The following is a 23183-nucleotide window of genomic DNA, read 5'->3' as shown; positions in this document are numbered from 1 at the left end:
TGGGATTGTAGGGGGGGTTAGACTGGGGAAGGTGGGATATAGAGAGGGGATAGTCTGGGGTAGATGGGATATAGAGAGGTGATAGACTGGGGAACGGTGGGATATAGAGTGGGGATAGTCTGGGGAAAGTGGGATATAGAGAATGGACAGACTGGGGAAGGTGGGATATAGAGAGGTGATAGACTGGGGAACGGTGGGATATAGAGAGGGGATAGCCTGGGGAATGTGGGATATAGGGAGGGGTTAGACTGGGGAAGGTGGGATGTAGAGAGGGGATAGACTAGGGAAGGTGGGATATAGAGAGAGGACAGACTGGGGAACGGTGGGATATAGAGAATGGACAGACTGGGGAAGGTGGGATATAGAGAGGTGATAGACTGGGGAACGGTGGGATATAGAGAGGGGATAGACTGGGGAATGTTGGATATAGGGAGGGGTTAGACTGGGGAAGGTGGGATGTAGAGAGAGGACAGACTGGGGAACGGTGGGATATAGAGAGGGGATAGACTGGGGAAGGTGCATATTGAGAGAGGATAGACTTGGGAAGGTGGGATATAGAGAATGGACAGACTGGGGAAGGTGGGATATAGAGAGGTGATAGACTGGGGAACGGTGGGATATAGAGAGGGGATAGACTGGGGAATGTGGGATATAGGGAGGGGTTAGACTGGGGAAGGTGGGATGTAGAGAGGGGATAGACGGGAAGGTGGGATATAGAGAGGGGACAGACTGAGGAAGGTGGGATATAGAGAGGGGTTAGACTGGGGAAGGTGGGATATAGAGAGGGGACAGACTGAGGAAGGTGGGATATAGAGAGGGGTTAGACTGGGGAAGGTGGGATTGTAGAGGGGATAGACTGGGGAAGGTGGGAGTGTCTAGGGGATAGACTGGGGAAGGTGGGATATAGAGAGGGGACAGACTGGGAAAGGTGGGATTGTAGAGGGGATAGACTGGGGAAGGTGGGATATAGAGGGGGATAGACTGAGGAAGGTGGGATATAGAGAGGGGATAGATTGGGGAAGATGAGATACAGAGAGGTGACAGACTGGGAAAGGTGGGATTGTAGGGGGGGTTAGACTGGGGAAGGTGGGATATAGAGAGGGGATAGTCTGGGGTAGGTGGGATATAGAGAGGTGATAGACTGGGGAACGGTGGGATATAGAGAGGGGATAGTCTGGGGAAAGTGGGATATAGAGAATGGACAGACTGGGGAAGGTGGCATATAGAGAGGGGATAGACTGGGGAAGGAAGGATATAGAGAGGAGTTAGACTGAGGAAGGTGGGATGTAGAGAGGGGATAGTCTGGGGAAGGTGGGATATAGAGAGATGATAGACTGTGGAACGGTGGGATATAGAGAGGGGATAGTCTGGGGAAAGTGGGATATAGAGAATGGACAGACTGGGGAAGGTGGGATATAGAGAGGTGATAGACTGGGGAACGGTGGGATTTAGAGAGGGGATAGACTGGGGAATGTGGGATATAGGGAGGGGTTAGACTAGGGAAGGTGGGATATAGAGAGGGGATAGACTGGGGAAGATGAGATACAGAGAGGTGACAGACTGGGAAAGGTGGGATTGTAGGGGGGGTTAGACTTGGGAAGGTGGGATTTAGAGAGGGGAGAGTCTGGGGAAGGTGGGATATAGAGAAAGGACAGACTGGGGAACGGTGGGATATAAAGATGGGATAATCTGGGGAAGGTGGGATATAGAGAATGGACAGACTGGGGAAGGTGGGATGTAGAGAGGGAACAGACTGGGGAAGGTGGCATATAGAGAGGGGATAGACTGGGGAAGGAAGGATATAGAGAGGAGTTAGACTGAGGAAGGTGGGATGTAGAGAGGGGATAGTCTGGGGAAGGTGGGATATAGAGAGATGATAGACTGTGGAACGGTGGGATATAGAGAGGGGATAGTCTGGGGAAAGTGGGATATAGAGAATGGACAGACTGGGGAAGGTGGGATATAGAGAGGTGATAGACTGGGGAACGGTGGGATATAGAGAGGGGATAGACTGGGGAATGTGGGATATAGGGAGGGGTTAGACTGGGGAAGGTGGGATATAGAGAGGGGATAGACTGGGGAAGATGAGATACAGAGAGGTGACAGACTGGGAAAGGTGGGATTGTAGGCGAAGGTGGGATTTAGAGAGGGGATAGTCTGGGGAAGGTGGGATATAGAGAAGGGACAGACTGGGGAACGGTGGGATATGGAGAGGGGATAGTCTGTGGAAGGTGGGATATAGAGAAGGGCCAGATTGGGAAAGGTGGGATATAGAGAGGTGATAGACTGGGGAACGGTGGGATATAGAGAGGGGATAGACTGGGGATGGTGGGATATAGAGAGGGGACAGACTGGGGAAGGTGCGATATAGAGACGGGTTAGACTGGTGAAGGTGGGATATAGAGAGGGGATAGACTGGGGAAGGAGGGATACAGAGAGGGGTTAGACTGAGGAAGGTAGGATATAGAGAGGGGACAGACTGGGAAGGTGGGATATAGAGAGGGGTTAGACTGGGGAAGGTGGGATAGAGAGAGGGGTTAGACTGGGAAAGTGGGATACAGAGAGGGGATAGACTGTGGACGGTGGGATATAGAGAGGGGATAGACTAGGGTAGGTGGGATATAGAGAGGTGATAGACTGGGGAATGGTGGGATATAGAGAGGGGATAGTCTGGGGAATGGTGGGATATAGAGAGGTGATAGACTGGGGAATGGCGGGATATAGAGAGGGGACAGACTGGGGAAGGTGGGATATAGAGATGGAACAGACTGGGGAAGGTGAGATATAGAGAGGGGTTAGACTGGTGAAGGTGGGATATAGAGAGGGGATAGACTGGGGAAGGTGGGATATAGTGAGGGGACAGACTGAGGAAGGTGGGATATAGAGAGGGGTTAGCCTGGGGAAAGTGGGATATAGAGAGGGGATAGACTGGGGAAGTGGGATATAGAGAGGGGATAGACTGGGGAAGGTGGGATATAGAGAGGAGATAGACTGGGGTTGGTGGGATATAGAGAGGGGACTGACTGGGGAACAGTGGGATATAGAGAGGGGATAGACTGGGGAAGGTGGGATATAGAGAGGGGACAGACTGGGGAAGGTGGGATTGTAGAGGGGACAGACTGAGGAAGGTGGGATATAGAGAGGGGATAGACTGGGGAACAGCAGGATATAGAGAGGGGATAGACTGGGGAACAGTGGAATATAGAGAGGGGATAGACTGGGGAATTATGGGTTATAGAGAGGGGGCAGACTGGGGAAGGTGTGATATATAGAGAGGATAGATGGGGTAGGTGAGATATACAGTGGGGATAGTCTGGAAAACGGTTGAATATTTGAGGAGAAAGTGAGGTCTGCAGATGCTGGAGATCAGAGCTGAAAATGTGTTGCTGGAGAAGCGCAGCAGGTCAGGCAGCATCCAGGGAACAGGAGAATCGACGTTTCGGGCATAAGCCCTTTTTCAGGAATCATTCCTGAAGAAGGGCATATGCCCGAAACGTCGATTCTCCTGTTCCCTGGATGCTGCCTGACCTGCTGCGCCTCTCCAGCAACACATTTTCAGAATGGTGGAATATGGAGAGGGGATAGACTGGGGAAGGTGGGATATAGAGAGGGACCAGACTGGGGAAGATGGGATATAGAGAGGGGATAGACTGGGGAAGGTTGTATATAGAGAGGGGATAGACTGGGGAAGGTGGGATATAGAGAGGGGACAGACTGGGGAACGGTGGGATATAAAGAGAGGACAGACTGGGGAACAGTGGGATATAGAGAGTGGATAGTCTGGGGAAGGTGGGATATAGAGAGTGGATAGTCTGGGGAAGGTGGGATATAGAGAGGGGACAGACTGGGGAACGGTGGGATATAAAGAGAGGACAGACTGGGGAACAGTGGGATATAGAGAGTGGATAGTCTGGGGAAGGTGGGATATAGAGAGGGGACAGACTGGGAAGGTGGATATAGAGAGGGGTTAGACTGGGGAAGGTGGGATATAGAGAGGTGATAGACTGGGGAAAGTGGGATATAGAGAGGGGACAGACTGGGGAAGGTGGGATGTAGAGAGGGGATAGACTGGGGAAGGTGGGATATAGAGAGAGGACAGACTGTGGAACGGTGGGATATAGGGAAGGGATAGACTGGGGAAGGTGGGATATTGAGAGGGGATAGACTGGGGAAGGTGGGATATAGAGAGGGGACAGACTGGGGAAGGTGGGTTATAGAGAGGGGACAGACTGGGGAAGATGGGATATAGAGAGGGGTTAGACTGGGGAAGGTGGGATACAGAGAGGGGCAGACTGGGGAAGGTAGGATTGTAGAGGGGATAGACTGGGGAAGGTGGGATTGTCGAGGGGATAGACTGGGGAAGGTGGGATATAGAGAGGGGACAGACTGGGGAAGGTGGGATATAGAGAGGGGATAGACTGGAGAAGGTGGGATATAGAGAGGGGATAGACTGGGGAAGGTGGGATATAGAGAGGATACAGACTGAGGATGGTGGGATATAGAGAGGGGACAGACTGGGGAAGGTGGGATTGTAGAGGGGATAGACTGGGGAAGGTGGGATTGTAGAGGGGATAGACTGGGGAAGGTGGGATATAGAGAGGGGACAGACTGGGGAAGGTGGGATTGTAGAGGGGATAGACTGGGGAAGGTGGGATATAGAGAGGGGATAGACTGGGGAAGGTGGGATATAGAGAGGGGACAGACTGAGGAAGGTGGGATATAGAGAGGGGACAGACTGGGGAAGGTGGGATTGTAGAGGGGATAGACTGGGGAAGGTGGGATTGTAGAGGGGATAGACTGCGGAAGGTGGGATATCGAGAGGGGACTGACTGGGGAACGTGGGATATAGAGAGGGGACAGACTGGGGAAGGAGGGTTTGTAGAGGGGATAGACTGGGGAAGGTGGGATTGTAGAGGGGATAGACTGGGGAAGGTGGGATATAGAGAGGGGATAGACTGGGGAAGGTGGGATATAGAGAGGGGACAGACTGGGGAAGGTGGGATTGTAGAGGGGACAGACTGAGGAAGGTGGGATATAGAGAGGGGATAGACTGGGGAAGGTGGGATATAGAGAGGGGATAGACTGGGGTAGGTGGGATATAGAGAGGTGATAGACTGGGGAAGGAGGGTTTGTAGAGGGGATAGACTGGGGAAGGTGGGATTGTAGAGGGGATAGACTGGGGAAGGTGGGATATAGAGAGGGGACTGACTGGGGAAGGTGGGATATAGAGAGGGGACAGACTGAGGAAGGTGGGATATAGAGAGGGGATAGACTGGGGAAGGTGGGATATAGAGAGGGGCAGACTGGGGAAGGTAGGATTGTAGAGGGGATAGACTGGGGAAGGTGGGATTGTAGAGGGGATAGACTGGGGAAGGTCGGATATAGAGAGGGGACAGACTGGGGAAGGTGGGATTGTAGAGGGGATAGACTGGGGAAGGTGGGATATAGAGAGGGGATAGACTGGGGAAGGTGGGATATAGAGAGGGGACAGACTGGGGAAGGTGGGATATAGAGAGGGGACAGACTGGGGAAGGAGGGTTTGTAGAGGGGATAGACTGGGGAAGGTGGGATTGTAGAGGGGATAGACTGGGGAAGGTGGGATATAGAGAGGTGATAGACTGGGGAAGGTGGGATATAGAGAGGGGACAGACTGGGGAAAGTGGGATATAGAGAGGGGATAGACTGAGGAAAGTGGGATATAGAGAGGGGACAGACTGAGGAAGGTGGGATTGTAGAGGGGTTAAACTGGGGAAGGTGGGATATAGAGAGTGGACAGACTGAGGAAGGTGGGATATAGAGAGGGGATAGACTGGGGAAGGTGGGATATAGAGAGGGGACAGGCTGAGGAAGGTGGGATATAGAGAGGGGATAGACTGAGGAAGGTGGGATATAGAGAGGGGACAGGCTGAGGAAGGTGGGATATTGAGAGGGGACAGACTGAGGAAGGTGGGATATAGAGAGGGGATAGGCTGAGGAAGGTGGGATATAGAGAGGGGATAGACTGGGGAAGGTGGGATATTGAGAGGGGATTGACAGGGGAAGGTGGGATATAGAGAGTGGACAGACCGAGGAAGGTGGGATATAGAGAGGGGATAGACTGAGGAAGGTGGGATATAGAGTGGGACAGACTGAGGAAGGTGGGATATAGAGAGGGGACAGGCTGAGGAAGGTGGGATATTGAGAGAGGACAGACTGAGGAAGGTGGGATATAGAGAGGGGATAGGCTGAGGAAGGTGGGATATAGAGAGGGGATAGACTGGGGAAGGTGGGATATAGAGAGGGGATTGACTGGGGAAGGTGGGATATAGAGAGGGGATAGACTGGAGAAGGTGGGATATAGAGAGGGGACAGGCTGAGGAAGGTGCGATATAGAGAGGGGACAGACTGAGGAAGGTGGGATATAGAGAGGGGACAGACCGAGGAAGGTGCGATATAGAGAGGGGACAGACTGAGGAAGGTGGAATATAGAGAGGGGATAGACTGGGGAAGGTGGGATATCAATTGGAGTGAGACTGGGGAATTGGCCAGAACATGTTTTTCTTTTTTTTGGAGTGGAATGTCAGTCATCACGTGCCACAGAAAAGCTATCATCGAATCGAATTCCAGATAAATGGCCTTCGGTTGTTCTTGTTTAAAGTAGCGATTCTGGGTTGAGAATTGGTCAGAATTCGTCCCAATTGTGATGCACGTTGTGATGGGGTCTCATGTCTTTTTAGGCTTTCTCGACAGGAGGGAATGCAAAACTACAAATACTGCAGCGAGCTTTGGAGCAAACAACCTACTCGTCCTTGTGTCTCCCAGAAGATGTGGCCTTTCGCAATGTGGAACATCTGCCCAGATATTACTACAGGGATGATGCCCTGAAAATCTGGTCTGCAATAAACAAGTGAGATTCCAACAAACCCATTTCACAACATACTCACCTTTCCTTTCATAAGAGTCATAGAGTTATACAGCACGAAACAGACCCTCTGGTCCAACTCGTCCAGATATCCTAAATTAGAGTCCCATTTATCAGCATTTGGCCCATGTCCCTCTAAATCCTTCCTCGTCATATACCCATCCAGATGCCTTTTAAATGCTGTAATTGTACCACCACTTCCTCTGGCAGCTCATTCCATACCCGTACCACCCTCTGTGTGAAAAGGTTGCCCCTCAGATCCCTTTTGAATCTTTCCCTTCCCCTTAAACCTATGCCCCTCTAGTTTTGGGCTCCCTCTCCCCAGGGAAAAGACTTTGTCTACTTACCCTATCCATGCCCCTCATGATTTTATAAACCTCTATAAGGTCACGTCTCAGGGAAAACAGCCCCATCCTATTCAGCCTCTCCCTGTAGCTCAAACCCTCCAACCCTAGCAACATCCTTGTAAATCTTTTCTAAACCCTTTCAAGTTTCAAAACATCTTTCTAATAGGAGGGAGACAGAATTACACGCAATATTCCAACAGTGGCCTAACCAGTGTCCTGTACAGCCGCAACGTGACCTCCCAACTCCTGTACTCAATGCTCTGACCAATAAAGGAAATTTGTAGCTCAGGTGCTCGTTGTTGTGGTTCTGTTCGCCGAGCTGGGAATTTGTGTTGCAGACGTTTCGTCCCCTGTCTAGGTGACATCCTCAGTGTTTGGGAGCCTCCTGTGAAGCGCTTCTGTGATCTTTCCTCCGGCATTTATAGTGGTCTGTCCCTGCCGCTTCCGGTTGTCAGTTCCAGCTGTCCGCTGCAGTGGCCAGTATATTGGGTCCAGGTCGATGTGCTTATTGATTGAATCTGTGGATGAGTGCCATGCCTCTAGGAATTCCCTGGCTGTTCTCTGTTTGGCTTGTCCTATAATAGTAGTGTTGTCCCAGTCGAACTCATGTTGCTTGTCATCTGCGTGTGTGGCTACTAAGGATAGCTGGTCGTGTCGTTTCGTGGCTAGTTGGTGTTCATGGATGCGGATCGTTAGCTGTCTTCCTGTTTGTCCTATGTAGTGTTTTGTGCAGACCTTGCATGGGATTTTGTACACTACATTGGTTTTGCTCATGCTGGGTATCGGGTCCTTCGTTCTGGTGAGTTGTTGTCTGAGAGTGGCTGTTGGTTTGTGTGCCGTTATGAGTCCTAGTGGTCAAAATCACCAAAAACGGATACCCCCGCAATTTCATCAACAGATGCCTAAGGGAAAGACAACGGAATGAGGACATGCCGCAACCCAAAGGACTAGCCACACTACCATACATCAAGAGCATTTCCGAACTGACAACCAGACTACTGCGACCACTAGGACTCATAACAGCACACAAACCAACAGCCACTCTCAGACAACAACTCACCAGAATGAAGGACCCAATACTCAGCATGAGCAAAACCAATGTAGTGTACAAAATACCATGCAAGGACTGCACAAAACACTACATAGGACAAACAGGAAGACAGCTAACGGTCCGCATCCATGAACACCAACTAGCCACGAAACGACACGGCCAGCTATCCTTAGTAGCCACACACACAGATGACAAGCAACATAAATTCGACTGGGACAACACTACTATTATAGGACAAGCCAAACAGAGAACAGCCAGGGAATTCCTAGAGGCATGGCACTCATCCACAGATTCAATCAATAAGCACATTGACCTGGACCCAATATACCGACCACTGCAGCAAACAGCTGGAACTGACAACCGGAAGCGGCAAAGACAAACCACTATAAATGCAGGAGGAAACATCACAGAAACGCTTCACAGGAGGCTCCCAAGCACTGAGGATGTCACCTAGACAGGGGACAAAACGTCTGCAACACAAATTCCCAGCTCGGCGAACAGAACCACAACAATAAAGGAAAGCGTACCAAATACTTTCTTCAGTACGCTGTCTACCTGTGACTCTACTTTCAAGGAGCTATGAACCTGCATTGCAAGGTCTCTTTGTTCAGCAACACTCCCCAGGACCTTACCATTAAGTGTATCAACCCTGCTCTGATTTGCCTTCCCAAAATGCAGCACCTCCCATTTATCTAAATTAAACTCCATCTGCCACTTCTCGGCCCATTGATTGCAACTCCCGATTCATTCATTCGGTCTTTGTCCGGTCAATCTGCCAGAGGTAGCTGGAACAGGGGAAGATAGTTTATGAATTTCACCAGGGTGTTTTTGGAAAGCAGGAAGGCAAATGGTCTGTTGGTCTTCATTGCTCGGTAGTTTGAGTACAGGATCAGGGAAGCGTTACTGTAGATGTACAGGGCCCTGGTGAGACAACACTTGGGTGCAGTTTATTCTCCCTACCTGTGAAAAGATGTACATAGAGGGAATACAGCAAAGGTTCCCCAGACGGATTCCTGGGACAGCAGGCTTGTTGTACAAGGAGAGATTGAGTCGATAGGCTGGATGCAAGTAAGATGTCTCCCCTTGACCAGGGAGGTGGGGGAATGGTGTAAGGATCAAGAACAAGGAATTACGTTCTCAGGATAAACAGGAGACCACTTTGTAATGAGCTGAGGAGAAATGTGTTAATGGAGACGAGTGAACACTTGGGATTGGTACCACAGAAAGCAGTCAGGACCAGGTCACTGAATGCATTGAAGGAAGAAGCTGTTTTATTTAAGAGGCAAAGAGTCTTGAGGAGATATTGGGAGAGAATGGGAATCTGGTGTTCAGATCGAGAATCAGCCATCATCATATTGAATGGTGGAGCTTGATGCTATATACTGAAGGCTGAAACAAAAACAGAGATTGCTGGACACACAGCAAGTCTGGCAGCATCTGTGGAGAGAAATTAGAGTTAATATTTCGGGCCCCAGTGACCCTTCCTCAGAACCGTCACTTGAGCTGACGCATTAACTCTGATTTCCCTCCACAGATGATGAGGCCTGCTGAGATTTCTGTTTTTAATTCAGATTTACAGCATCTACAGTCTTTTTGTGTTTTTTTCTTTTTGTCTAATACTTAAAGCTGAGCTGGAGAGAAGGTTGGTTCTTCGGGGGAGTGGGCAGGAAGGTGGAGTTGAGCCATCATGCCATCATCATATTGAGTGGTTGAACAGACCAGATGGACTGAATGGTCTATGCCCATCCTTTACGTTCTTAGTTATCCACCACCTTAAAGATTCACTCCAACACTCAGTAGCAGCAGTGCGTATCATACACAGGATCTATGCAGCAATTCACCGAGGCTCCTCAGACAGCTCCTTCCAAACCCACTTCCATCTGAAGGACAAGGACAGCAGGTACATGGGAACACCACCCCCTGCAAGTTTCCCTTTGAGCCCCTTAACATCCTGAGTTGGAAATATATCGCCGTTCCTTCAATGTCACTGGGTCAAAATCCTGGAATTCCCTCTTTTTCACCCCAAGTGTTAAATGGTAACCAGCTGCAGTAGTTCAAAGGAGTGTGTCACCAGTACCTTCTCAAAGGGCAATAAACATTGGCCCAGCCAGAGATACAACAATCATCTGAAAGATTACATTTTAGTTTTAAGTTTTTTTTAAAAAGGTTTAGTAATCTGTTCTGAGCTGTTTATTCCTTTAACTCTGGCAATTCTTCAATCGATGGCAATTGTTGTCCTGACTTCGGAAATCTTGAAGATTTCAATCAAATCTATTGTCATCTGTGCTAGTGCTCCACTTACCAGCCATCTTCCTTGCAGTTCCTATTGTGTGTAATGATGTTGTTATATTGTGAAACTGATTCGTGATCATATCTTCACTCTCCAACAATAAATCTTCACCTTGAACATAGATTCGCATTCTCTGGATGTAGGTTTGCTCGCAGAGATGTTTTCAGATGTTTCGTCACCATATGCGGTAACATCATTCGTGAGCCTCCGGATGAAGCACTGGTGGTATGGCCCGCTTTCTATTTATGTGTTTCGGTTTTCTTGAGTTGGTGATTTCATTTCCTCTAGTGACATCATTTCCTACGGTTATATTATTTCCTGTTCTTTTTCTCTGGGGGTAGTAAATGGGATCCAAGTCAATGTGTTTGTTGATAGAGTTCCGGTTGGAATGCCATGCTTCTAGGAATTCACCAACCCAATGAAACCAAAGCATAATAGGAAGGGGACCTACTACCAATGCTTCATCCACAGGCTCACTGAAGATGTTACCTAGTATGGTGACGAAACATCTGAAAATGAACCTTCCAGCTCAGTGAGCAAATGTACACCCAGAACCTCAACCTGAGCTACAAACCTTCTCCAAACTTGCTAATTCTCATTCTCTTTTAAAGGTTTGTGGACAGCATCGTTAATGTCTACTACCAGGATGATGGCTCTGTTCAGGAAGATTCTGAAATCCAAGAGTGGGCAATGGAAATCTTTACTGAAGGATTCTTGGCCAGACAGTCATCAGGTTTGATTTCTTATATCGGCTGGTTTTCCAAACAATCATGGTTTCGCCATAATCAGTCAGCAAACCTCACTCACAATCTGCTGTCTCTGGACAGGCCAATCAGGAGAAGCAGGAGGACATTCAGCCCCTCATGCATGCTCAGTAAGATCATGCCTGCGCTGTTTGTGTGTCCTAAGTCCCATATGCCCTCTTGCCCCCACCCCCGATTAACCTTGATTCCCCACCTAATCGGAATCAACCTACCTCCAACTTAAAATATTGAGTGACTGCTCCCACCCCCAGTACTGTCTGAAGCAGAGAGATCCAACCCTCAGAGAGAAACAAGTTCCCCTCCTCTCTGACCGAAAATGGAGACCCCTGATTTTAAAACTGTCTCCTTCCCAATGGCTGAACCGACCCACAAGAGGAAACATCTCTCCAATGGACACCTGGCCAAGATTGTTCAGGATCGTACACATCAATCCAGTCCCCCCCCCCCTCCTCCCCACCCCCCCTTACTCCCTAAACTCCAGGGGAAGCAAACCCCATCTTTCCAACCACTCCTCATCAGACAACCCACTCAGTCCAGTCCCTCTCCAATACATTAATCTCCTCCCGACAATAAGGAGACCAAACTCTACCCAGCATTGGAAGACGTGGTCTTACCAGTGTCCTGTGTAACTGAAGAATACCATGCTGTCAGTACACTCTGTAATGTATGTAACTGAACCAGTTTTGGACAGTGTTATTAGCCAGGAGCTTTCAGCTTAATCAAAGTTAACTCCATGTGACTTGAAGAGTTTGTGCAGATTTCCCAGTGGTTTTGAAGTCCCAACATTCAATGGAGGGTGATGTTACGCTGGGAAAAGATGTTACACAAACTAACTATAACACGAGAAGGGTGGGAGGGACTTTTAAAAAACTCTTTTGGGGGGGGGGGTATGGGCATCACTGCACCTAATGCCCATCCCTATTTCCCCCCGTGAGAAGGTGGGGGGTGAGCTGCCTTCTTGACCTGCTGCAGTCCATGTGCTGTAAGGTAGACCCACAATGCCCTTTAGGGAGGGAATCTCAGGATTCTGACCCGACAACACTGAAGGAATGCTGTTATTTTCTTAGTGGTGGTGGAGAATCTTACTGTCTCATGGATTCTAAAGGGACTGTATAGAGTACTTCAAACTAGTGCAGAGTAGCAGACCAGAAATCCTGGCCTGTTCCTGGATTTCAGCTGTGGGGAGAGACCAAGGAAGTGGCAGAAAGTCTTAAATTATTTTAGTGAGGAAATTTTAGGAAGGCAACGACACAATTAATTCAAGTTCAGATTTGATGGACTTCAGAAATAAACTTTAAGCTTTCCCAAAGCCAATTCACACCACCTTAGAACATAAAACATAGAGCAATACAGTACAGGACAGGCCCTTCGGCCCTCAATGTTGCGCTGACCTGTGAACTAATCTAAGCCCATCCCCATCTTATGCATGATTTGGAAAGCAGAGAATGAAGATGGTTCTGTTCAATCTCTCAGCAGCAGCTTTGTTCTCTTGTATGAAGAGAGGGCAATCACATTAGGCAAGCTGACTAACCCTTATTCAGATTCCTCCTTTCTGATACCTACAAGAGACGCCCACAGTACAGTGAATACAGCACACTCTCCGCCCCTATATAGAATCACAATCTCTGGGCAATTGAATGGATTATGTGAGAAGTTTCAATGTATTCAGAAAAGGGCCCCTCCTGCATTCATATCCGGGGTTAATCTAACAATCTCTCTCTCTCTCCAGGATTCCCAACAGTATTCCGTACAAAAGCAGACCTCACCAAGTATCTCACCATGGTAATATTCACCTGCTCTGGGAGGCATGCTGCAGTAAATACTGGACAGGTAAATAAACCAAAATACCTGGATATACAGAGGAACCTCGATTATCCAAACGACATGGGTGGGGGAGTATTTTGTTCAGATAATCAAACGTTCGGATAATCAAGTGCCGGATAACACAGTTTAGTCAAGCATCAGGACCTTGCAATCTTGTTCGGATAATCCAAAATTCTGATAATCGAATGTCAGATAATTGAGGTTCCTCTGTGCTCAACAGATAGAAATACTTCTTAGTTTGTGTGAAGATATGTAGCTCGGGTGCTCGTTGCTGTGGTTCTGTTCGCCGAGCTGGAAGTTTTTGTTGCAAACGTTTTGTCCCCTGGCTAGGCGACATCATCAGTGCTTGGGAGCCTCCTGCGAAGCGCTTCTTTGATGTTTCCTCCGGTGTTTATAGTGGTCTGTCCCTGCCGCTTCCGGTTGTCAGTTTCAGCTGTCCGCTGTAGTGGTTGGTATATTGGGTCCAGGTCGAAGTGTTTGTTGATGGAGTTTGTGGATGAATGCCATGCCTCTAGGAATTCCCTGGCTGTTCTCTGTCTGGCTTGCCCTATGATAGTAGTGTTGTCCCAGTCGAATTCATGTTGCTTGTTGTCTGCGTGTGTGGCTACTAAGGATAGCTGGTCGTGTCGTTTCGTAGCTAGTTGATGTTCACGTATGCGGATTGTTAGCTGTCTTCCTGTTTGTCCAATATAATGTTTTGTGCAGTCCTTGCATGGTATTTTGTACACTACATTAGTTTTGCAAAAAGAAGAAGAGGAACACCTATACAAGGTATTCGCCAAAAACGGATACCCGCGCAACTTCATCAACAGATGCCCAAGAGAAAGACCACGGAACGAGGACATACCACAACCAAAAGGACTAGCCACACTACCATACATCAGGAGCATCTCAGAACTGACAGCCAGACTACTGCGACCCCTAGGACTCATAACGGCACACAAACCAACAGCCACGCTCAGACAACAACTCACCAGAACGAAGGACCCGATACCCAACATGAGCAAGACGAATGTAGTGTACAAAATACCACATTGCTGTTTGGAGGGTCAGTGCAGACTCAATGAACCGAATGGCCTCTTTCTACACTGTAGGCATTCTATAATCCAGACAGACCACTATAAACACCGGAGGAAACATCAAAGAAGCGCTTCGCAGGAGGCTCCCAAGCACTGATGATGTCGCCTAGCCAGGGGACGAAACGTTTGCAACAAAAACTTCCAGCTCGGCGAACAGAACCACAACAGAAATACTTCTTGATCTGAATTGGTCTATACTCATGGAGTTTGGAAAAATGAGAGGTGACCTTATTGAAACTTACAAGAAGGCTTGACGGGGAAGATGTAGAAATGTTGTTTCCCCTTGTGGGAAAGTCGAGCATCAGAGTGTATCATCTCAGAATAAGGGGGTCACCTGTTGAAGACAGAGATGAGGAGGAATTTCTTCTCTCAGGAGGGAAGTGAAGCTGTGGAATTCTTGACTGCAGATGGCTGTCGAGGCTGGGTCACTGAGTATATTCCAGGTTAAGAGACAGATTTTTAATCAGTAAGGGGTGGAATTGAGGGCTATCTGGGAAAGGTAACATGGTGGCTCAGTGGTTAGCAGTGCTGCCTCACAACACCAGAAACCTGAGTTCAATTCCATCTTCAGGTCTGTGTGAAGTTTATACGTCCTCCCCTGTGTCTGTGTGGGTTTCCTCCGGCTGTTCCAATTTCCTCCCACAGTCCAAAGGTGTGCAGGTTAGGGTGGATTGGCCACAGTAATTGTGGGGTTACTGGGATAGGTTAGGGTAGTTGGTGGGGGTGGGTTGCTGTTTGGAGGGTCAGTGCAGACTCAATGAACCGAATGGCCTCTTTCTACACTGTAGGCATTCTATAATCCAGGCAGGAGTGTGGAGTTGAGGATGATCAGGGCAGACTCGATGGACCGAATGGCCTACTTCTACTCCTGTGTCTTAATTAAGGAATTTTCTGCAATAATTTGGCTCTGTGCAAACAACAGGATTCCAAAACCTGATCTTCCTCAGTGGTTTCTGCAGCGAACCCCCTGATCCAGCTGTTTTTTAAAGACTGTTGTACCTTCCTGGTTCTTCACCTGCAATCCTCAGAGCAGGGGCAGGATGTTTCTGGGGACAGGTGGGTTGGTATAGGCAGGGTCGGACTGAAACTAGAGCAGCCGTCCCTGGGGTAAACTCAGGGACGCAGCCAGGAGAGGCTTCATTCTGACTCTCTCACCAGTACCTTCTGACTGACACAGGGTCATGTTTCCACCACAATTGGAGAAGATTTGGTCCATTGTGCAGGTGGCGATCTCCCCCCGTCGGAGCACCATGCTCTCCCCCAGCCCCCGACCTCCTTCCTTTTGCCCGTAACCATGAAAAGAGACTGGAGCTGAAACTGTTTTTTTAACCTTCAGGCAACACCATCTGTGGGATGGTGCTGACTGAGATGTTTAGGCAAGTGCTCAGGTGCTGTCTTGTAACTGTTACCACAGTAACCCTTGTGTAGATTAGAACATCAGTAACCATGCCTTTTTATTCTTGACGTCTTGCCCAGTATGACTGGGGATCGTGGATGCCAAACAATCCTTCGACCATGCAGAAACCACCGCCCAGTCAGAAGGAGAAAGTTGGTAAACTGGATATCATGCGGACGTTGCCAGGCAAGAAAGAGACAGCCATAGTGGTGGCAACAATTTATTTGCTCAGCAAAACATCGCCCATTTCAGTAAGTACGAGATGGAAATCCTCTTCACCCGCGATCAACATTCATGTGGTTTGTAGATCTCTCTTGGCTGAGTCTTGAGGGTTCAGGTCCAGCTGCAAAGTGCGAGCACAAACTACACAAGACACACCCTCCGGCAATGGAGTGCCGCACTGTCGGAGGGTCAGTGCTGAGGGAGCAGGCACTGTCGGACAGTCAGTGCTGAGGGAGTGCCGCACTGTCGGAGGGTCAGTGCTGAGGGAGTGGGCACTGTCGGAGAGTCAGTGCTGAGGGAGTGCCGCACTGTCGGAGAGTCAATGCTGAGGGAGTGCCGCACTGTCGGAGGTTCAGTGCTGAGGGAGTTGGCACTGTCGGAGAGTCAGTGCTGAGGGAGTGGGCACTGTCGGAGAGTCAGTACTGAGGGAGTGGGCACTGTGGGAGGGTCAGTGCGGAGGGAGTGCCGCACTGTCGGAGAGTCAATGCTGAGGGAGTGCCGCACTGTCGGAGGGTCAGTGCTGAGGGAGTGCCGCACTGTCGGAGGGTCAGCGCTGAGGGAGCAGGCACTGTCGGAGAGTCAGTGCTGAGGGAGTGCCGCACTGTCGGAGGGTCAGTGCTGAGGGAGTGGGCACTGTCGGAGGGTCAGTGCTGAGGGACTGTGCACTGTCGGAGGGTCAGTGCTGAGGGAGCGCCGCACTGTCGGAGGGTCAGTGCTGAGGGAGTGGGCACTGTCGGAGGGTCAGTGCTGAGGGAGTGTGCACTGTCGGAGGGTCAGTGCTGAGGGAGTGGGCACTGTCGGAGGGTCAGTGCTGAGGGAGTGGGCACTGTCGGAAGGTCAGTGCTGAGGGAGTGCCGCACTGTCGGAGGGTCAGTGCTGAGGGAGTGTGCACTGTCGGAGGGTCAGTGCTGAAGGAGCAGGCACTGTCGGAGGGTCAGTGCTGAGGGAGTGGGCACTGTCGGAAGGTCAGTGCTGAGGGAGTGGTCACTGTCGGAGGGTCTGGATATGCTACTGGACAGCTCTTCAATGTCTTGCACTAAGACAGTCAGCGAAACACATGAATTTGTCCGAATGCCTTTTGCCATTTTTAAAAGCTTTACTTTAGTCAGTATTTTCCCATTAGAGAGAGGGAGAGAAACACTAGGTGTTGGTCTAACCTAAGGGTCACCACATCTCTGCTGAGGGAATAGCTCGAGAAGGACAATCCTTTGTGGTAGTAACAGCTGGTGTGCAAATTGAATGCATGCTGTTAACTTCATTCTGCATTGCAAACCAGCTGTCCAGCCAACCGAGCTAACCATTCCTGCCAGTCGCGCTTTGCTGAATGTGTTGAATATTGTAATGGGCACCGTATCCCTATCTTTCGAAGTTGCTAAGCTCCTCTGTCAGGCCAGATCCTAAATGTCGAAGAAATGTATAACTGAGATCTTTCTCACATGGTTTTGAGGGTGGGGGTGGTGTGGGGGGAGAGAGCAGGGTGGCTGAAAGTCACACATCCTTGAATTGGCAGGGAGGAGGTGGGGGAGGGGGTTGTATGGTGGATGTGGAGGAGGGGGCTGTGTGGGGGAGGTAGGGGTGGTGGGGGAGGGGGCTGTGTGGGGGAGGTGGGGGTGGTGGGGGAGGGGGCTGTGTGGGGGAGGTGGGGGAGGGGGCTGTGCAGGGGAGGTGGGGGAGGGGGCTGTGTGGGGGGGGGGTGGCTGTGTGGGGGAGGTGGGGGTGGTGGGGGAGGGGGCTGTGTGGGGGAGGTGGGGGAGGGGGCTGTGTGGGGGAGGTGGGGGTGGTGGGGGAGGGGGCTGTGTGGGGGAGGTGGGGGAGGGGGCTGTGCGGGGGAGGTGGGGGTGGTGGTGGGGGAGGGGGCTGTGCGGGGGAGGTGGGGGAGGTGGGGGTGGTGGGGGAGGGGGCTGTGTGGGGGAGGTGGGGAGGGGGCTGTGCGGGGGAGGTGGGGGAGGTAGGGGTGGTGGGGGAGGGGGCTGTGTGGGGGAGGTGGGGGTGGTGGGGGAGGGGGCTGTGTGGGGGAGGTGGGGAGGGGGCTGTGCGGGGGAGGTGGGGGTGGTGGTGGGGGAGGGGGCTGTGCGGGGGAGGTGGGGGTGGTGGGGGAGGGGGCTGTGTGGGGGAGGTGGGGGAGGGGGCTGTGCGGGGGAGGTGGGGGTGGTGGTGGGGGAGGGGGCTGTGCGGGGGAGGTGGGGGAGGTGGGGGTGGTGGGGGAGGGGGCTGTGTGGGGGAGGTGGGGAGGGGGCTGTGTGGGGGAGGTGGGGGTGGTGGTGGGGGAGGGGGCTGTGCGGGGGAGGTGGGGGAGGTGGGGGAGGGGGCTGTGTGGGGGAGGTGGGGAGGGGGCTGTGCGGGGGAGGTGGGGGAGGTGGGGTGGTGGGGGAGGGGGCTGTGTGGGGGAGGTGGGGGAGGTGGGTGGGGGGGCTGTGTGGGGGAGGTGGGGGAGGGGGCTGTGCGGGGGAGGTGGGGGAGGTGGTGGGGGAGGGGGCTGTGTGGGGGAGGTGGGGGAGGGGGCTGTGTGGGGGAGGTGGGGGAGGGGGCTGTGCGGGGGAGGTGGGGGAGGGGGCTGTGCGGGGGAGTTGGGGGAGGGGGCTGTGCGGGGGAGGTGGGGGAGGGGGCTGTGTGGGGGAGGTGGGGGTGGTGGGGGAGGGGGCTGTGTGGGGGAGGTGGGGAGGGGGCTGTGCGGGGGAGGTGGGGGTGGTGGTGGGGGAGGGGGCTGTGCGGGGGAGGTGGGGGAGGTGGGGGTGGTGGGGGAGGGGGCTGTGTGGGGGAGGTGGGGGAGGGGGCTGTGTGGGGGAGGTGGGGCAGGGGGCTGTGTGGGGGAGGTGGGGGTGGTGGGGGAGGGGGCTGTGTGGGGGAGGTGGGGGAGGTGGTGGGGGAGGGGGCTGTGCGGGGGAGGTGGGGGAGGTGGGGGAGGTGGTGGGGGAGGGGGCTGTGCGGGGGAGGTGGGGGAGGGGGCTGTGCGGGGGAGGTGGGGGAGGTGGTGGGGGAGGGGGCTGTGTGTGGGAGGTGGGGGAGGTGGTGGGGGAGGGGGCTGTGTGGGGGAGGTGGGGGAGGTGGTGGGGGAGGGGGCTGTGTGGGGGAGGTGGGGGAGGTGGGGGAGGTGGTGGGGGAGGGGGCTGTGTGGGGGAGGTGGGGGAGGGGGCTGTGTGGGGGAGGTGGGGGAGGTGGTGGGGGAGGGGGCTGTGCGGGGGAGGTGGGGGAGGTGGTGGGGGAGGGGGCTGTGCGGGGGAGGTGGGGGAGGTGGGGGAGGTGGTGGGGGAGGGGGCTGTGCGGGGGAGGTGGGGGAGGTGGGGAGGTGGTGGGGGAGGGGGCTGTGTGGGGGAGGTGGGGGAGGGGGCTGTGTGGGATCCACGATCACCATCAATCTCTGTGTGCAACACCCATTTAAACTAACACTGAAAGGAAACAGTGTCCCTTGTAGATGATGGAGGGTCCTGCAGGAAGCAGCAGCAACTCACTAACCTGTTTAACGCTGGGCCATGAGAACTTTCATCTTCACTCAGTTTGGGGCCAACTCCAGTTCAATCCACATTTTCTCCTTCCTGGGGTCAACGAGTTTGCTTTGTTTTTCAGACAAAGCTTGGGATGTACGTTGAGGAGCGATTTACTGAGGCTGCTCCAAAAGCCTGCATTGAAAAGTTCCAGCAGGATTTGCTGCAAATCACCCACGAGATCAAGAAGAGGAACCAGGGTCTTGAGCTGAAATATGAATATCTGCAACCCAACCTCATCGAAAACAGTGTCGCAATATAACATCTCGATGCACCATTTGCCAATCCCTGCCTCCTGCAGAGCCACAGATTTGTGCTTCAAAATTATCCCACAATACTCATGCATTTGCTGCTTTGCAATAGATCCGCGTGAGGAAACAGTTGTCATAATCCGCTTTGTAATCAACGCTTCACATCTTGTATTTCTGTTTTCCTGGTCGGCTCCTGGACAGCCTAACCTCTGGAGCAGGTGATAACTGAACCCAGGCCTCTTGGCTCACAGGAAGAGGTGCTACCACTGCAGCCACTGCAGATGGTGTTCTGCCTGACCAATCTGTTCTTTCACTTAGAACAGAGAACCTTACAGCGCAGTACAGGCCCTTCGGCCCTCGATCATTCCACAGGTTGTTGCAACAATCTGATGCCCATTAATCGTACACTGTTTCATTTTCATCCATATGTTTATCCAATGACCATTTAAATGTTCTTAAAGTTGCAGAGTACTACTGTTGCAGGCAGTGTGTTCTACACCTCTACTACTCTCTGAGTAAAGAAACTACCTCCGACATCTGTCCTATATCTATCACCGTCAATTTAAAGCTATGTCCCCTCGTGCTAGCCATCATCATTTGAGAAAAAAGGCTCTCACTGTCCACCCTATCTAACCCTTTGATTATGTGACTCAATTAAGTCACCTCTCAACCTTCTTCTATCTAACATAAAAGCCTCAGTTCCCTCAGCCTTTCCTCATAAGACCTTCCCTCCATACCAGGCAAGATCCTGGTAAATCTCCTCTGAGCCCTTTCCAAAGCTTCCACATCCTTCCTATAATGCAGCAACCCAAACTATACGCAATACTCAAAGTGTGGCCGCACCAGACTTTTGTACAGCTGCAGCATGACCTCATGGCTCTGAAACTCAATCCCTCTACCAATAAAAACTAACATACCATATGTCTTCTTAACAACCCTATCAACCTGGGTGGCAACTTTCAGGGATCTATGTACCTGGACACCAAGATCTCTCTGCTCATCCATAGAATCTTACCATTAGCCCAGTACTCCGTCTTCCTGTTACTCCTTCCAAAGTGAATCACCTCACACTTTTCTGCATTAAACTCCATTTTCCACCTCTCAGCCCAGCTCTGCAGCTTATCTATGCCCCTATGTAACCTACAACATCCTTCAGCACTGTCCACAACTCCACCGACCTTAGTGTCGTCCACAAATTTACTAACCCATCCTTCTACACCCTCATAAAACCATTTATAAAAATGACAAACAGCAGTGGCCCCAAAATAGATCCTTGCGGTACCCCACTAGTATCTGAACTCTAGGATGAACATTTCCCATCAACCACCACCCTCTGTCTTCTTTAGCTAGCCAATTACTGATCCAAACTGCTCAATCATCCTCAATCCCATGCCTCCGTATTTTGTGCAATAGCCTACCGTGGGGAACCTTATCAAATGCCTTACTGAAATCCATATACACCACATCAACCACTTTACCCTCATCCACCTGTTTGGTCACCATCTCAAAGAACTCAAAAAGGTTTGTCAGGCAGGATCTACCCTTCACAAACCAATGTTGACTGTCCCTGACCAACTTATTCTTCTCTAGATGATTATAAATTCTATCTCTTATAACCTTTTCCAACACTTTACCCACAACTGAAGTAAGGCTGACTGGTCTATAATTACCAGGATTGTCTCTACTTCCCTTCTTGAACAGGGGAACCACATTTGCTATCCTCCAGTCTTGTAGCACTATTGCTGTTGACAATGACGATTTAAAGATCAATGCCAAAGGCTCAGCAATCTCCTCCCTGGCTTCCCAGAGGATCCTCGGATAAATCCCATCCGGCCCAGGGGACTTACCTATTTTCACACATTCCAGATTGCTAACACCTCCGCCTTGTGAACCTCAAGCCCATCTAGTCTAGTAGCCTGTTTCTCAGTATTTTTTTGGGAGAGTTAGGCGTTGTATCAGATTCTATTGTGTGTTCAGCCAAACCACAGTGATGCATTTTCCTCACTAGAGAGAGAGGACTGATGGTGGGTTTAACCTGAGGGTCACCATACGTCAGATGAGGGGACAGGTTAAGAAGGAATGTCCTCCAGAGTAACCTCAGCCACTGCAGGAATTGAACCCACACTGTCAATGTTACAGAGCTAACCGATTTCCCTCATGAAAACAGGCTTTAGGAGATTCAATAAATCTCCAAAAAAATGTGAGCCCAAAATATAAACTGACCAAAGATGGAGGCTGTGAGCACGTTTGATGTATTTAATGTTAGCAGTTAATACACACAACGCTAAGTAACCAAGGCCTAATTAAAGTCTCGCACAAATCCCACATCTCACCATTTCTTTTATAATTTGTATAATTATCAAGGCACTCTGCCTGGTTATTGGTAATGATTTGGTGATACCATATTTACATATGAAAGAACTGAAACCAACATGTTCATTCTAAATGATGAGAGACTTTCCAAACAATCCAGGTCCTTTTCAAGATATAATTTCAGTTACATCACACTGTAAACTTTTGCTATAAATTCTGTGTCTTACGATCTTACTCTCCACAACCACCTGATGAAGGAGCGTCGCTCCGAAAGCTTGTGCTTCCAAATAAACCCGTTGGACTATAACCTGGTGTTGTGTGATCTTTAACTTAGTAATTGGTTGATCATCTTTTCTATTCCATTTCTACCATGATGGACTTCCACATAAAATATAGAACAGTATAGGATGCAGGTTTGCTCATTGAGCTGGAAGGTTCATTTTCAGACATTTCGTCACCATACTAGGTAACATCATCAGTGAGCCTCCAGATGAAGCACTGGTGGTATGGCCTGCTTTCTATTTATGTGTTTAGGCTTCCTTGGGTTGGTGAAATCATTTCCTGTGGTGATTCCATTTCCTGTTCATTAATATAGTATATAGATCAGTACAGCACAGGAACAGGATCTTCGGCCCACAGTGTCTGTGCTGACCATTATGCCAATCTAAACTAATCCCATTTATCTGCTCACTGTCCATATACCTCTATTCCAGGCTGTTCATGTGTCTGTCTAAGTGCATCTTAAAGGTCACTATCACCTCTTTTTCTATCACCTCCTCCGGCAGTGTGTTCCAGGCACCCACCACTGTTATGAAGATGTGGGTGTACTGTACCTTTAAGAGAGTTAAAAGCAAGCAAAACTACCTGACAGCACAAAATGTTGTCAACAAGATATACTGTAACATGTGGTCCAGCTACTGGGGTAGCTGGTTGTCTGGAAATTATTCAAATTAGGCCAATCTGTTTAAATTATACCCCGAAAAAAACCAAATTCCAATTAAGTTTGAACTCAGTACATTGAAAATCTTAACAGCCCACACAATCCAATGCTCGGGGGGGTATAAAACCGGGGAAAGTTGAACAGTTGAGAGGAGAACTGCCAAGCTACCAGCATGTCAAGACTGTGAAAAGTGCCTCTCTTAAAGGTACCTTTATCGATCAGTGACCCGGTGAAGCAGAATCCCCAAGAAGAAGAAAAGATGACAGAATTACAGGGAAGAACCGAGAGCTGTCTGGTTTTGAGACAAAACGTTTTGTTTTGTA

The 23183-nt window shown here is 50.6% G+C and overlaps 1 protein-coding gene across 3 annotated transcripts in view; it reads left to right on the top strand.

Moving 5' to 3' along the window:
• The window catches only part of LOC122543270 (polyunsaturated fatty acid lipoxygenase ALOX15B-like), a 103554-nt gene extending 81333 nt beyond the window's left edge, over positions 1 to 22221 (top strand). For 2 of the 3 annotated variants that reach the window (XM_087982726.1, XM_087982724.1), the window contains 5 exons: positions 6717 to 6886; positions 11201 to 11322; positions 13083 to 13183; positions 15733 to 15903; positions 19439 to 22221. In XM_087982726.1, coding sequence (XP_087838852.1) covers positions 6717 to 6886; positions 11201 to 11322; positions 13083 to 13183; positions 15733 to 15903; positions 19439 to 19618 — 744 coding nt within the window. In that variant the 3' untranslated portion in view covers positions 19619 to 22221. The remainder of the gene's footprint in view (positions 1 to 6716; positions 6887 to 11200; positions 11323 to 13082; positions 13184 to 15732; positions 15904 to 19438) is intronic. The other variant, XM_087982725.1, reaches the window with a different exon arrangement.
• Positions 22222 to 23183: the final 962 nt, after the last annotated feature.

Source organism: Chiloscyllium plagiosum, unplaced genomic scaffold, assembly GCF_037043375.1.
Source record: "Chiloscyllium plagiosum isolate Xiang-an unplaced genomic scaffold, Cpla_swu_hap1 HiC_scaffold_44, whole genome shotgun sequence".
NCBI classification, from domain to species: Eukaryota; Metazoa; Chordata; class Chondrichthyes; order Orectolobiformes; family Hemiscylliidae; genus Chiloscyllium; species Chiloscyllium plagiosum.
Note: the sequence above shows the minus strand (reverse complement) of the source record. Positions and strands in the feature narration are given on the sequence as shown.